The following is a 13,086-nucleotide window of genomic DNA, read 5'->3' as shown; positions in this document are numbered from 1 at the left end:
TGCTCAAGGACCGTCATCAGAGTGAGGTAGCTTCCATGTCAGACGTGTGAGCCACGGCCCTTTGGAGTCTGCTGAGCAGCTGGGTGTTGCCCTGCTTGGGCAGAGCAGCAAGTTGTGCACAGGCAACGTCATGCCTCTAAGCATGACGGTCCATGCAGATGGTCCCCGTGCAGATGCCCAGTTCCCAGAGGACCTGTCTGTCCACCAGTGGCCACATTTCTCCATGGAGCTCCTTTCATCGGCCTTGTTGCTGCTGCCACGGGAGGTGAAAAAATTAATATAAATATATACATATATATGTGTGTATACTCATACACACGTACACGCACACACAATCTTTTTTTATATATATAAATTTATTTACTTATTTTTGGCCGCGTTGGGTCTTCGTTGCTGCGCGCGGGCTTTTCTCTAGCTGCGGGGAGCAGGGGCTACTCTTCGTTGCGGTGCAAGAGCTTCTCATTGCGGTGGCTTTTCTTGTTGCAGAGCACAGGCTTTAGGAGCATGGGCTCAGTAGTTGTGGCTCTTGGGCTCCAGAGCGCAGGCTCAGTAGTTGTGGCACATGGCCTTAGTTGCTCTGTGGCATGTGTGATCTTCCCGGACCAAGGCTCGAACCCGTATCCCCTGTGTTGGCAGGCGGATTCTCAACCGCTGCGCCACCAGGGAAGCCCCTTACACACATATTCTTAAAGGGCTTTTGGTTTTTGAGAATGGAGAAGGGGAAAAACTGTGTAAAGCAAAAATGCCCAAAGGGTCATCTTCTGCTCTGGCTGACCACTCATCTTCAGAGGTTCCTGGGCCTCCATTCCTGAGTCTCTCTGGGGTCCTGCAGAACCAACGTTTTGCCTCTTGGTGTCTTCCCCCAATGAAGGCTCCGCTTTCCACCTTTTCCTATGCGCTAAGTCCCGTCCCTTAGCCTTTCAGCTGCTAAAATCTTATCGTTCATTTATGTATTTCAGTCTCTTCTATCGTTATTTTTTTTTTCTCCTTGTGGTCTTTAAGACTTTTTATTCCTCTGTTATTTTAGTGGAGTTTTGGAAGAGAGCTGAGCTGCCTGTCTCTGCTCAGCCTGTCCTGTTTGGTTGGTGTCTCAGTAGCCTCTCTGTAAGCATTGTCAGCATCCAGTCAGGGAGCCCTGAACCACTTTCTTCTCAACCCTGACTCACCTTCCCGTGGTCTGTCTCTTTGCTGGCCCACACCTGTTCCTCACTCCAGTCCATCCCAGATCCAGGGAGCCTGTGAAAATGCACCTGGCCCAGTCTCTACTTTTCCTGAAGAACTGGTCACTCCCTCCTCTTATTTTCACACAAAAAAGTATACATTTACTTAAGGCCTTATTTATTATTATGTTACTTGACTGGTGTAGGAACCATTTTTCACCCCTTGGTATTCTCAGCAATTGGCAAGGGACCTGGCAAATGATAGGTGATCAGTAAATTACAATGGGAATTGTTGCTACAAATTACAAATTACAGAAGTATGTTATAGCAGTTTTAAGTCTCAGCTGATCTTCCCATATGAACTGGGAAAAACATTCTCCACCAAAAGCAATGAGGCAGCTATGGCCCTGCAGGTGTGGTGTTGGGGAAGCGGCTGGAGGGTGCAAAGAAATAAACCATAGGTTACTGCCACCTCTCTCCCTCCCTCTTTCCCTCTCTCTCTGGCTCAGGCATTCAGCGATTAGAAATCTTTGTGGCTGCTCATCTGTCTGCGGTTGCCCCTTACTGATGGGGAAGATCAGGTGATGCCGGTCTGGGACTGTCTGTGTCGTCCTTTGCTCAGAATCCAGGCAATCTCAGTTCCAGGCATCCTGAAGTCAGTCCATTGCCAGGAAAGCTGTGGGTGCCAAGGGGATTCACCAACGGCTGTAAAATTCGCAGTACTTCTTTTCATTCAAACTCGCTGAGGAGAGAGCTTCACTTGTATTTGCCCAACACATATTATTATTATTTTATGTTTCCTCAGAGAGTTTTCCGCTGAAGCCTCACGTTCTGTTTCCCGTCCCCACCGCTGTACACACTGTCATTTCAATGGCGAGTCTGTTTGTCAGAAAACTCTAATTGCTTTATGTGTGAGAACATTAAACTGCAATAAATTTATGTACGCAGCTGCTCCATTACTGCAGAACAAGTTTTATCTCCTAATAAATTGATGTTTCTTTTTAGTGTCAACTAAAACCAAAATTTACACACAAGGAAGTGAACCTTAACATTAAATAATTACTTCAATGCCACGCGTGGTAAGAAAGGGTCCACACTACCCAACTCTAAAAAGGCTGGAGCCAGGGAAATGGTTTTTTCCTCTGTTAATTGTTTCTTGAAAGCATAATTGCACAATGGCTTTAATTGAAATAGGAATGGAAGCTATGCCCTTTTAAAGCAGATACTGTAAATAGTGGCATCATTTGGTATGAGTTACACCATCAGGGAAAAGACTAAAAGGCTTATTTATGTTGAAGGGTTAGGGGGAAGGAGAGAGATTTGCTTTGGTGGTTTGTCTGGAGTTGCATTTAAGATAATGGGGTAGATGCTTAAAATTTGCTGCACTTTGATTAATATTTAATTCATCTTTTCTACAAGACTTTGAATTCAACCAACCACTAATAAAAGACAGAGCTTGGACAAAGGACTTCTATAAATTTGACTGACTTTTAGAGGACCTGAATTAAAATGGCCAGAGGTTGGTTTTCTTCTTATTTTTGTGTTTATCATACCTCAAACATGGTGCTCTTTTAGGAATGATATACATTAAAGACTTTACTTGGCTGGCTGATTCCATGTGGAATAAATAAGAAATAGTATTATGTTTTTTTGGGTTTTTTTTTGGATTCAAGTCTTTACAGCGGATTTTTTTTAAGTTGAAGTATAGTTGATTTACAATATCATGTTAGCTTCAGGTGTACAGCAAAGTGATTCACTTATACATACATGTATATATGCATATATATATTCTTTTTCAGATTCTTTTTCCTTATAGGTTATTACAAAATATTGAGTATAGCTCCTTGTGCTATGCAGTAGGTCTTTGTTGGTTATCTATTTTATATATAGTAGTGTGTATCTGCTAATCCCAACCTCTTTAGGGTGGATTTCTGCAGAGGGAAAAAACTGTTAAGAGAGCATTTACAAATGCTGGGCTGTTCTTTCTATTTTTCTTTATTTAATCCCCACAGTGAGCCTGCAAGGAAATTCCCACTTCACAAACGAGTTCAGAGAGTTTGCCATTTGACTCAATTCACAAAGCTGATCAGAGATGGAAGAACCATGATGGAACCCAGCTCTCTGCTTTCACACCCCAGGCTACACCTGCCTCTAAAAAGCTCCCTTTCCCTGGATCTGACATTCTTTCCAGATCCCACTGGGGGCTGCTTTTGCCACAGCCAGATGGTGGGTGGTGTGTGGAGGTCTCAGTGTCTGAAGGGCCGGCAAACACCCTCAGTGGGTGAGACCCCTGCGGATACATATGTTTACTTTGAAGTCATATTATGAACTGAAAGTTTACTATATATATGTGTGTGTGTGTGTGTGTGTGTGTGTGTGAGAGAGAGAGAGAGTGAGAGAGAGAGAGAGAGATCCCCTAATTCAAGTATGGCACAGATTAGAAAGCTTTTTCTCCAATTTCTATGCATCAGGAAGACAATAGCAAGAGAGTGTTAAAATGTGGGCCAACCTGGCATAGCCCTGGGCTGAGAATCTGTATATTTGCATCTTCCTGAGTCTGCCATCTCCTAGTTTATTAATAACCTTGGCATGTCATTTTCTCTCTCTGGGCCTCAATTTTCTCATTGATAAAGAGAAGTTGGTCCCAGTGATCTCAGTGCTACCCTATGATTTGAGTGTTCTTCAGTTCTTTTTTGGGGGGGCTCAGTACTGATTAGCTATATTTATTGTCATTTTTTAAAATTTAATTTTATTTATTTTTTATACAGCAGGTCCTATTTTTAGTTATCTATTTTATACATATTAGTGTATATATGTCAATCCCAATCTCCCAGTTCATACCACCACCACCAGGGCACCCCCCAAGATTGTTCTTCAGTTCTAAAAGCAATGGTCCTATGATCGTGGAGTAGAGACTGCAGCGTAAGAGTTATTTGAGTGCTGGCTGTTTATTCCCTACTGTGTAAGAAACAGTTACAGTTTCCTTTTCTTTGCCTTTAACCTTCCCAGCCCAGGTCTGACCTAGAAGACAGAAAGCAGACAATCCGAGGACAGCCTGGATGTTGTTCTATGCCAGTTCTATCAATTATCTGGGAAATGATTGAATATTCCTTTTTTTAAAGCCAGCTTTGTTTTTTAAATGGCATTTGAATAAAATGTTAAATGCCACGATGGAGATCAACACACACCCAAACACTTAATTGGACAATCTGTGATGTCCTGGCTCTAGCATTTTGGAAGAGTTATGAAGTTGATGGTATGGTTTTTTTGAAAGTCTCTGTTAGCTACAGGGAAATTTTTTCAAAGTAACAGAAAGATCCTGTGAAAAATCACATAAAAAGCATGTTGGGTCTACAGGGTAAAATTGAAGGATTTAACTAGAAGACGTCCCTCTTTGTCTTCAAAAAATCTGGTCTTAGTCCTCTGTAAAGCCATTTTAGGTTAAAAAAAAAAAAAGCAGAAGTATTATGATATTTAGTTGGGATGTTCATTTCATGCTGATTTCTAAAAATTTCTTAGTACTATAGATAGATAGATAGGTAAAGCTTGCTAGCTAGCTATATATATATATATTCTGTAGAATCTTGTGTTCTCTTGTATAAGGAGTACATAGACTGTACTTAAACTCATTTTACAGTATTTGCAGTCTACTTTTACTATTTAACTATAAAGATTTAGAATTATTATATCCTTCCTTATGTGATCCATTGTTACTATATCATGGCCTTATCTGGCGCCAACTCCTTGGTCAGAAACATAACCACCAATTATAACACTGCTCCTATGGGAAAATGTGATTCACTTTATGATGTGGTTTCTAGGAACACATGGGGAAAAGTCGAGAATGCCTGCCTTTTTTTAAATATAGGCTTTTCAACCCTTTATACTATCAGTTACACCTTGGCAAGATGTGAACAATGTGTCTTAGATTGGAGGCTGTTCATGGATGGATTTGAGTGGGGTCTCAGAGCACCACCCCGCCAAGTGCATACAAAGGGGATAACAAATGTATATGTCAAGCTTAAGTTTCAGTTGGAAAGTTTGCTACAAATATATACACTCATGTTTTTGAAATGAGAGTTTTATTTAAAATGTTATAAAATAAAAGATCTCTCTTCTCTGTGATGCCAAACATCTTGATCTTCCAAACATAGGCTATAGTCATAGTTACCTCTCAAAAATGCAAAAGCTCGTTGTCCTTTTGTGCTCCTTTTCATCAGTAATTAGAATTACATTATTGGCAAAAAATCTTTAACATACTATTTTAATTACTTCTAAGATCCGGATATCTTAGTTACGAGATTCTCAGTTACAAGGACAAAAAATAAAGCTTATTAAGTTTTGGGTTGGTTTTTGTTGTTGTTGTTGTTTTGGAAAGTGCTTAAATTAATTGAATATGTCCAATCAACTTTTAAAAAAATCTCTGTCATAATAATAGCCATTGGGACTTAGAAGTTACACAAACTAAATAACTCATCAGAAATACTGAGAATATAGTGAATGGTAGCATTGGTCCTGAGAGGGCACATACTATACTCTTTCTTTTATTCTTTTCATGAGGAGAGTTAGTCAAACTCTCAATGGAACAAGGAACGTATATGATAACAGATATTAACCTAACATCAAGGAAATGAGAAGGTTAATCTTACAGGCTTGGATTTAGGATAATCCTGACAACAGTACATCAGAGCTGTCACGTTTAGTTCATTCAAACAAAATTTTAATTTTCTTTAAAGTTTCTTTCAGTTAGTGAAACCTTAGCTCTCATGAAAGGAACTAGATCGACAGCCCCTGAGGACACTCTTTTTTGTCACCAGCACAGCAGCATACCTGCCAGCATCCCAGGTATAACAAGCCCAAGTCCCAGCTGGAGGGAGCAGAGAGGTTGGTGTTTGGACCCACAGGGATTCCTTGCAATGAGCCTTTAGCAGCAGAGCCTGGCAGGTTACTTGAGTTGCTGCTCAAACAGAGCACATTGTTATATCCCATTAGAGCCCCACTTCATAAGCACTTCCAGCCTTCTTTTTTGCTTCTCTATTGCTGTGAAAAGTAAAAACAGTCCTTTCCTAACAATACTGGTTGGATTTGTCATATATATTCACCCCTCTTCTCTTTCAACATGTTCTTTCTGTATCTGATCCACTGTTATGGCTTAAATTACACCTGTGCATGTGTTGGTGGCAGCTGAAGCTCTCTCTGCAATTTCACTTCTCTCCTGAGCTGCAGGCCCAGATGTATAACCTACTCTGTGCCTCTCTCTAGAAGTCATTGTCTTCAGTGTTTATGACGTGCCTGGGTTAGATGCTTTCTTAGACATCATCTCACATTATTCACATACACACAAGCCAAATATTATTTCTGTTAGAAGAGTCAGAAGAAATAACTACTCAGAATAGGGAAAGAAATTCTAGGCTTTATATTCCATACTCAATAGAGTGGTCATTGTGACCCTCTAGGAACTGTGGTTAATGAAATAAAATTTATTCTTGTAGGAGTACTGACCACTGAATTTCCAAAAATTATTGTAAGCAGTTCTTAAAAATAGTTATTAAAATGAAGCTTAAAAGGACCCAAAAAGGTAAAAAAATATTAGAAAATTGAGCTAGTAATTATAATTGAACATTAAGTTTATCTCAGTTTCCTGGTAGCCAAGGCAAAAAGGACAACATGAAAACTTTACTCTGTGACAAAAGGAAATGCATGAGTTTATCTGGAGAAATGCTCTCATTAGCAATGAATTCCAGGAGTCATTTTTAACATACCTACTGGTAAAAGGGAAATTGCATAACAAAATGACCATTTTCAAGTGAAGGGTTATAGAAGATTCATGAATGCTCTTATTATGATCAACTGTGCAATAAATGGAAATAGATGAGATCATGTATAGAATATCTTCTCTGGTGTTATATATTAGGAGTAATTCTCACATATACACTTTCTAAAATAAAAATTGTATAACGAATTGGATTACGTTTGTAAATATAGGGTTGCGAAGAACACAGAAATGTTCACATTATGACCATTTGTCATATTGACTTTTGACCAAAATTGAAGATATAACATTACATTGTAAAGATATTTTCCTGAGAATTTAAGGTAATATAACCTAGAAGTATTTAGCTTTCTGGATAAATATCCTTCGTCTTATTATGAACAGTAAAATGTTCATAGATAATTTTGTAAATCCAAAAGAAGGGGGAAACTACTAGGGAAGGGAGAATCCTTTGTCAGGAATTTCACCAACAATGTCTACCTAAAACTTCAAAATCAGCTTAAGATTTATGTTTTTATCCCATGATTTTTAAGAAAAAATGTTCAAACTATCATAAGTTTTTTTTTATAAGTTTTTCTTTAAATCACCATTTTTGGTAATTGATTTTATCAAATGCCATACCACTGTACTTTTCATCAATTATAAGATTCACATTTTTCACAATTTAAAATCTCCAATACTAAGATACTTCTTACAACCAACGTTAATTGGCAGCATTTTCTTTCTGTCTCAGAGATATATAAAATGTGTCATGATTTGACGGTTTCTTTTTTTTTCCTTTTTTGTGTAGTTGAAGTATAGTTGATTTACAATGTTGTGTTAGTTTCTGGTGTCCAGCAAAGTGATTCAGTTATACATATATATATTCTTTTCCATTATGGTTTATTACAGGACATTGAATATAGTTTCCTGTGCTATACAGTAGGGCCTTGTTGTTTATCTATTTTATATATAGTAGTTTGTATCTGCTAATTCCAAATTCTTAATTTATCCCTCCCCACCCCCTTTCCCCTTTGGTAACCATAAGTTTGTTTTCTATGTCTCTGTGTCTGTTTCTGTTTTGTAAACAGTTCATATGTATCATATTTTAGATCCTGCATATAAGTGATATCATATGTTATTTGTCTTTCTCTTTAATCTCTAGGTCCATCCATGTTGCTACAAATGGTGATTTAATGGTTTCCTAAATTCAGCGAAATATAGTTATAATTGTATACTTCATACATACTTCTTACATCTTAGTTCAGTTTGCAACACAAAAAATCAGACTATATTGATTAAAAGAAAAGAAAAAAAACTAGATTCTGGCAACAAAAGGGTAGTGGATTACTTCTCCAAAATTGTTGACATGTTATTGGAAAGATAGAGAATCAACTCCTTAACTGAATCCATGTTGTAATAAACCCTAGTGACTTGATGGAAACAATTTTGCAAAATTTGCAGTAAGTATCATATAAATTTGTGTTTATCAAAAACACCCTCAAGTTTATTAAATGTTTGGCATTTTACCCATCTATTCCATGGACTCCATACGACTTCATAAAGTTCTCTAGATAATGTCATGCCAAGACCATGGAGATGACATTTTGATGTCAAAACAAAATAATATAGCAGAAACCTATAGAAACAATGTTGCAGTGACAAAATGAAATGTCAGTGGAGGTCTGTTGTAGCATAATGTCAAAACAAAATGTCAGCCAAAATCCATGGAGACACTATTATGATACCAAAATCAAACAATATCAGTGCCAGTCTGTAGAGACATTACAATATGAGAAAAGACAAAACAGAATGATATCATTGAGATCTGTGACTTCTGAGTCTCAATGTAGCTTTATGTCGGATAATTGGCTTGTGACAAACATGGGTAATAGTTCAGTATATGTTTTCTAAATCCTTCTTTTGCAACGCAAGAAAATATCCCAGGGCTTCCCTGGTGGCACAGTGGTTGAGAGTCTGCCTGCCGATGCAGGGGACGCGGGTTCGTGCCCCGGTCGGTCCGGGAAGATCCCACATGCCGCGGAGCGGCTGGGCCCGTGAGCCATGGCCGCTGGGCCTGCGCGTCCGGAGCCTGTGCTCCGCAACGGGAGAGGCCACAGCAGAGGGAGGCCCGCATACCACAAAAAAAAAAAAAAGAAAGAAAGAAAATATCCCAAACTGGTTCTTTAATATAAATGCCTGTGTTAGAAAATTGCTGATGTTTACATCTAAATCTGTGTCAAAGTCTGTGTCTATGTTCTGGACTTCTGTTGCTACCACACACATAATTAGTTCTATTTGGTCTTGGCTTAGCTTCCCTGCACACTAGTACTTGGACATCAGTTGAACATAAAAATATGGGAAAGGCGGTGTTACAATCTGCTTGTAAGGGATCATACTGGGTTTTAGCAGATACTTTGCTCCATTTCTTTCTCCTCTGTCCTCAGGTATAGCTGGCACTACCCCTGCCTTGGGGAGCCTTCAGGCATCAGGCTGGTTTTGAAATGTACATCTGAATTCCCATGACCTTTGCCCCTTCCGCTCATGGTTCAGTAGAACCTTGGCTGGGTAGTTACTCTATCTGTTTTCCAGCTCTTCAATATTAATTGAAAGATCAAAAATTCTCTGTTTATTGCAGAAAAGCAAATCTTTTAAAAATCTGTAATCCTGCTAAATAAGGATTTTGTCCCAAAAGAAAGTTATTTAAATTAGTAAAGTATCAGATTAAAGTCTTTGAACAATATTTTAGACACAGAGAAGTGAAAATTTCACCATATGAATCACCTTATAAAGGTCAAAAGTTTTTTGTTTTTTGGGTTTTTTTTGCAGTACGCGGGCCTGTCACTGCCGTGGCCCCTCCCGTTGCGGAGCACAGGCTCCGGACGCGCAGGCCCAGCGGCCATGGCTCACGGGCCCAGCCGCCCTGCGGTATGTGGGATCCTCCCAGACCGGGGCACGAACCCGTATCCCTTGCATTGGCAGGCGGACTCTTAACCACTGCGCCACCAGGGAAGCCCGGTCAAAAGGTTTTTATCCACACGTATCCCCTGCATTGGCAGGCGGACTCTTAACCACTGCGCCACCAGGGAAGCCCGGTCAAAAGGTTTTTATCCACATTTTAAATGATTTGTGTCTGGAATTCAATATTACCAATTTTTTTTTTTTTTGGAAATTTGAAAATCCCTGAAACTGAGAAAAAGAAACTATTGAGAAAAGAACCTCTTCTATGAATACTGTGCCCAGAAAAGAAATTATATTTTTTTCTCATTTTATTCAGCTAAAGTATAATTTTAAAATTAAATATTTAAGCAAAATGATACAATAAAGTCTTGATTAACTAGAAGCCAACCAAGCAAACCCACAATTAGCCAATGTGTTTGCAAATTGCACTTTTAAGGAGAAAGAGGTAGATGCCTACAGAAGTGCTACTCTTGGGAGTTTGTAAAAAAAAATTGTCAAAAAAAAGTGAAAGGGATTTGGGATAATACCTATAGTCAGTAGAGTAACATTCAACTCAATTTCTTCCTTTTGTTTCCTACTCAGAGTAGTCAGTAATAAGAACTAAAGGTCAGGACTTCCCTGGTGGCACAGTGGTTAAGAATCCCCCTGCTAATGCAGGGGACACGGGTTCAAGCCCTGGTCCGGGAAGATCCTATATGCCACAGAGCCACTAAACCCATGCGCCACAACTGCTGAACCTGCACTCTAGAGCCCGAGAGCCACAACTGCTGAAGCCTGTGTGCCTAGAGCCCATGCTCCACAAGAGAAGCCGCTGCAATGAGAAGCCTGCACACCACAATGAAGAGTAGCCCCTGCTCGCCTCAACTAGAGAAAGCCTGCGCACAGCAACAAGGACCCAACACAGCCAAAAATAAATTAATTAAATAAATAAATTTATTAAAAACCAAAAAGAACTAAAGGTCATGAGAATCTTGAAACTTTTTAAAAAGTTAAATGATATTCATCATTCCTTCTTTCCAAGATGGAAGAGAATTTAGTTCTTTCGATTTTCAAATACGAGGATTGAAACAAACAAAAAGGGCTTCTGATAAACTTTTAGTTCTTCTGAGTATCAATTGGTTCTTCTAAGACTATGATGGTTCGGGATCTTATACTAGGTTTAATTTGCTTGTATTAATTCACATGTAGTAGCCACAAAACTATGCTAGCTCCTGAAAAATGACATCAGCTTTGTGTGTGGTGGGGTCTCTGGAGTCTGGAACTGTATTCTCAAAGCATGCTCTGTAGCTGAAGCAGGACTGTACTGTGGGAAAAGTCAGGACACAGTCTTTATCATGAGCACCAGTGGAGTGATTTTAAGAGATCCCAATGGGAGCTGGTCACTCTTTGGCAGGACAATTAAGAGTGGAGGCCAGAAAATATTGAAACAGAGAATTAAAAATTACAAATCATAGCCACCACATTGACCAGTGGGAGTAAACTTGTGTAATAAACATAAACCCAAGCTGTGAATTTCATCACATGTCAAAGAAGGAAAACTGTTTTGAATATTAATGTCAGAACGTGCGTTTGGGGGGAGAAAGTTAGGAGGACTTGGGTAAATCATTAAAATATGATTTACTTGTATTTGGAGCTTTGTAGATTACAATTGCAATGCTTTAAAAATTTAGTCTCCAAGTTTATATATAAGTATATATATATTTAACGCATAAAAATATAAACATATAGCATAAAATCATATACTCTTAAAAAGTTATATGTGTATATACGTGTGTGTATGTGTGTGTGTGTGTGTGTGTGTGTGTGTGTATATATAATGATCCTAAAAAGTAATATAGAAATAATCCTAAATTATATTGAGGAGTGGTAGATATTATCCTGTTATGAAAAACAACAACTATATTATAATTTCAGAACAGTCACATCCGTGCCTTTCATATACTAGAAAAAAACCAATGTAAGTATGCATATACCTTGAAATTTTAAATATTCTTGAAAAGATATTTGATCTACTTGAAAATAATTGAGAATTAAAAATAATACAAACTAGAAAGTCCAGAACTTGACAGAGAATAAAGATCTGTTTTCCTCTTTTCTTCTCGAAAATCACTCCAAAACAGCAAAAGGAATAAGAAACAGAAATACTATCTCTATTTTTTATGAAAATAGGTATATCTTTTTATTACCATATATGATGACAGAATAACCCCAGGATGTCAAGACACAAGCTGGTGCCCCTCAGACCTAAGATTGGCGGGTTCTCCTCTGAAGAAACTGAACGGCCCCAGTAGGAACGCTCATACACTGACATGTGGGAATCCCCAACCATAAAAGTGGCTCCCTGCCTAGCCTTTCTGGAGTAATAGCTGCTGTTTCATAAGCCCCACCCATGCAGGCACACAGTGACTAATCTGCTTTTTAATGCCTCTTTTTCTTTTTTTTTTTTTTTTTTTGGTTGTGTGGCATGCAGGATCTTAGTTCCCTGACCATAGATCCAACCCGTGCCCCCTGCAGTGGAGGCACAGAGTCTTAACCACTGGACCGCCAGGGAAGTCCCAATGCCTCATTCTTAAACAGAAAGGACAGGCAAGCTTATCAAACATCTGAGGAATGCCTTAATTATGGAAGACAGATGAAAGCAATAACAATAAACTTAAGAACTTGGAAGAAAAAAAAATTACAGGGAAGAGAAGAGAAAATACTTAAAAACTGTAAGTAATACCCACCATGAAATAAGAGAAGATACTGCAACCATCAAAACATGACCAGGAAGCCATTGGAAAGGATTATTAAGAAAATATGAACGAACTCTTGGAAAATAATAAATATGATAGCAGTATGAAGAAACACAATAGAAAGCTTGGTAGGTAAGATAGAAGAAATTTCCCCCCAAATAATAAAATAAGAGACATAAGACAAACATGGCAGGAAAGAAAGAGAAAAAAAATCAAAGTTCACCTTGGGAGGTCAGGCATTTAACATATATGCTTTCTAGAAAGAGAGATGATGATGGAGAGAGTGTTAGAGAAATAACATAAGAAATTTTCCTGCAGCTGGAGAATTTAAGATTCTAGATCAAAGAATCACCTAGTGCTCAGAAAAATCGATTTTAAAAAGGGAGCAGTGGGAAGTTTCAGAATACTGGAAATAAAGAGATGAGGCTTTAAAAAAGTATACAATAGGGCTTCCCTGGTGGCGCAGTGGTTGAGAGTC

The 13,086-nt window shown here is 38.6% G+C and overlaps 1 protein-coding gene across 32 annotated transcripts in view; it reads left to right on the top strand.

Annotated features, from left to right (window-relative positions):
• The window catches only part of PARD3 (par-3 family cell polarity regulator), a 678,698-nt gene that overhangs the window by 620,434 nt on the left and 45,178 nt on the right, over positions 1 to 13,086 (top strand). Inside the window, exon 23 of one of the 32 annotated variants that reach the window (XM_028495583.2) lies at positions 2,580 to 2,656. The exons of the other annotated variants lie outside the window; for them this stretch is intronic. Within the exon in view, the coding sequence (XP_028351384.1) occupies positions 2,580 to 2,586 (7 nt within the window). The 3' untranslated portion in view covers positions 2,587 to 2,656. Of the gene's footprint in view, positions 1 to 2,579; positions 2,657 to 13,086 lie in introns of those variants that run through there. 32 annotated transcript variants of the gene reach the window in all.

This window comes from Physeter macrocephalus, chromosome 11, assembly GCF_002837175.3.
Source record: "Physeter macrocephalus isolate SW-GA chromosome 11, ASM283717v5, whole genome shotgun sequence".
Lineage (NCBI taxonomy): Eukaryota > Metazoa > Chordata > Mammalia > Artiodactyla > Physeteridae > Physeter > Physeter macrocephalus.
The sequence above is the reverse complement of the archived record's forward strand: the minus strand, read 5'-3'. Positions and strand labels throughout refer to the sequence as shown.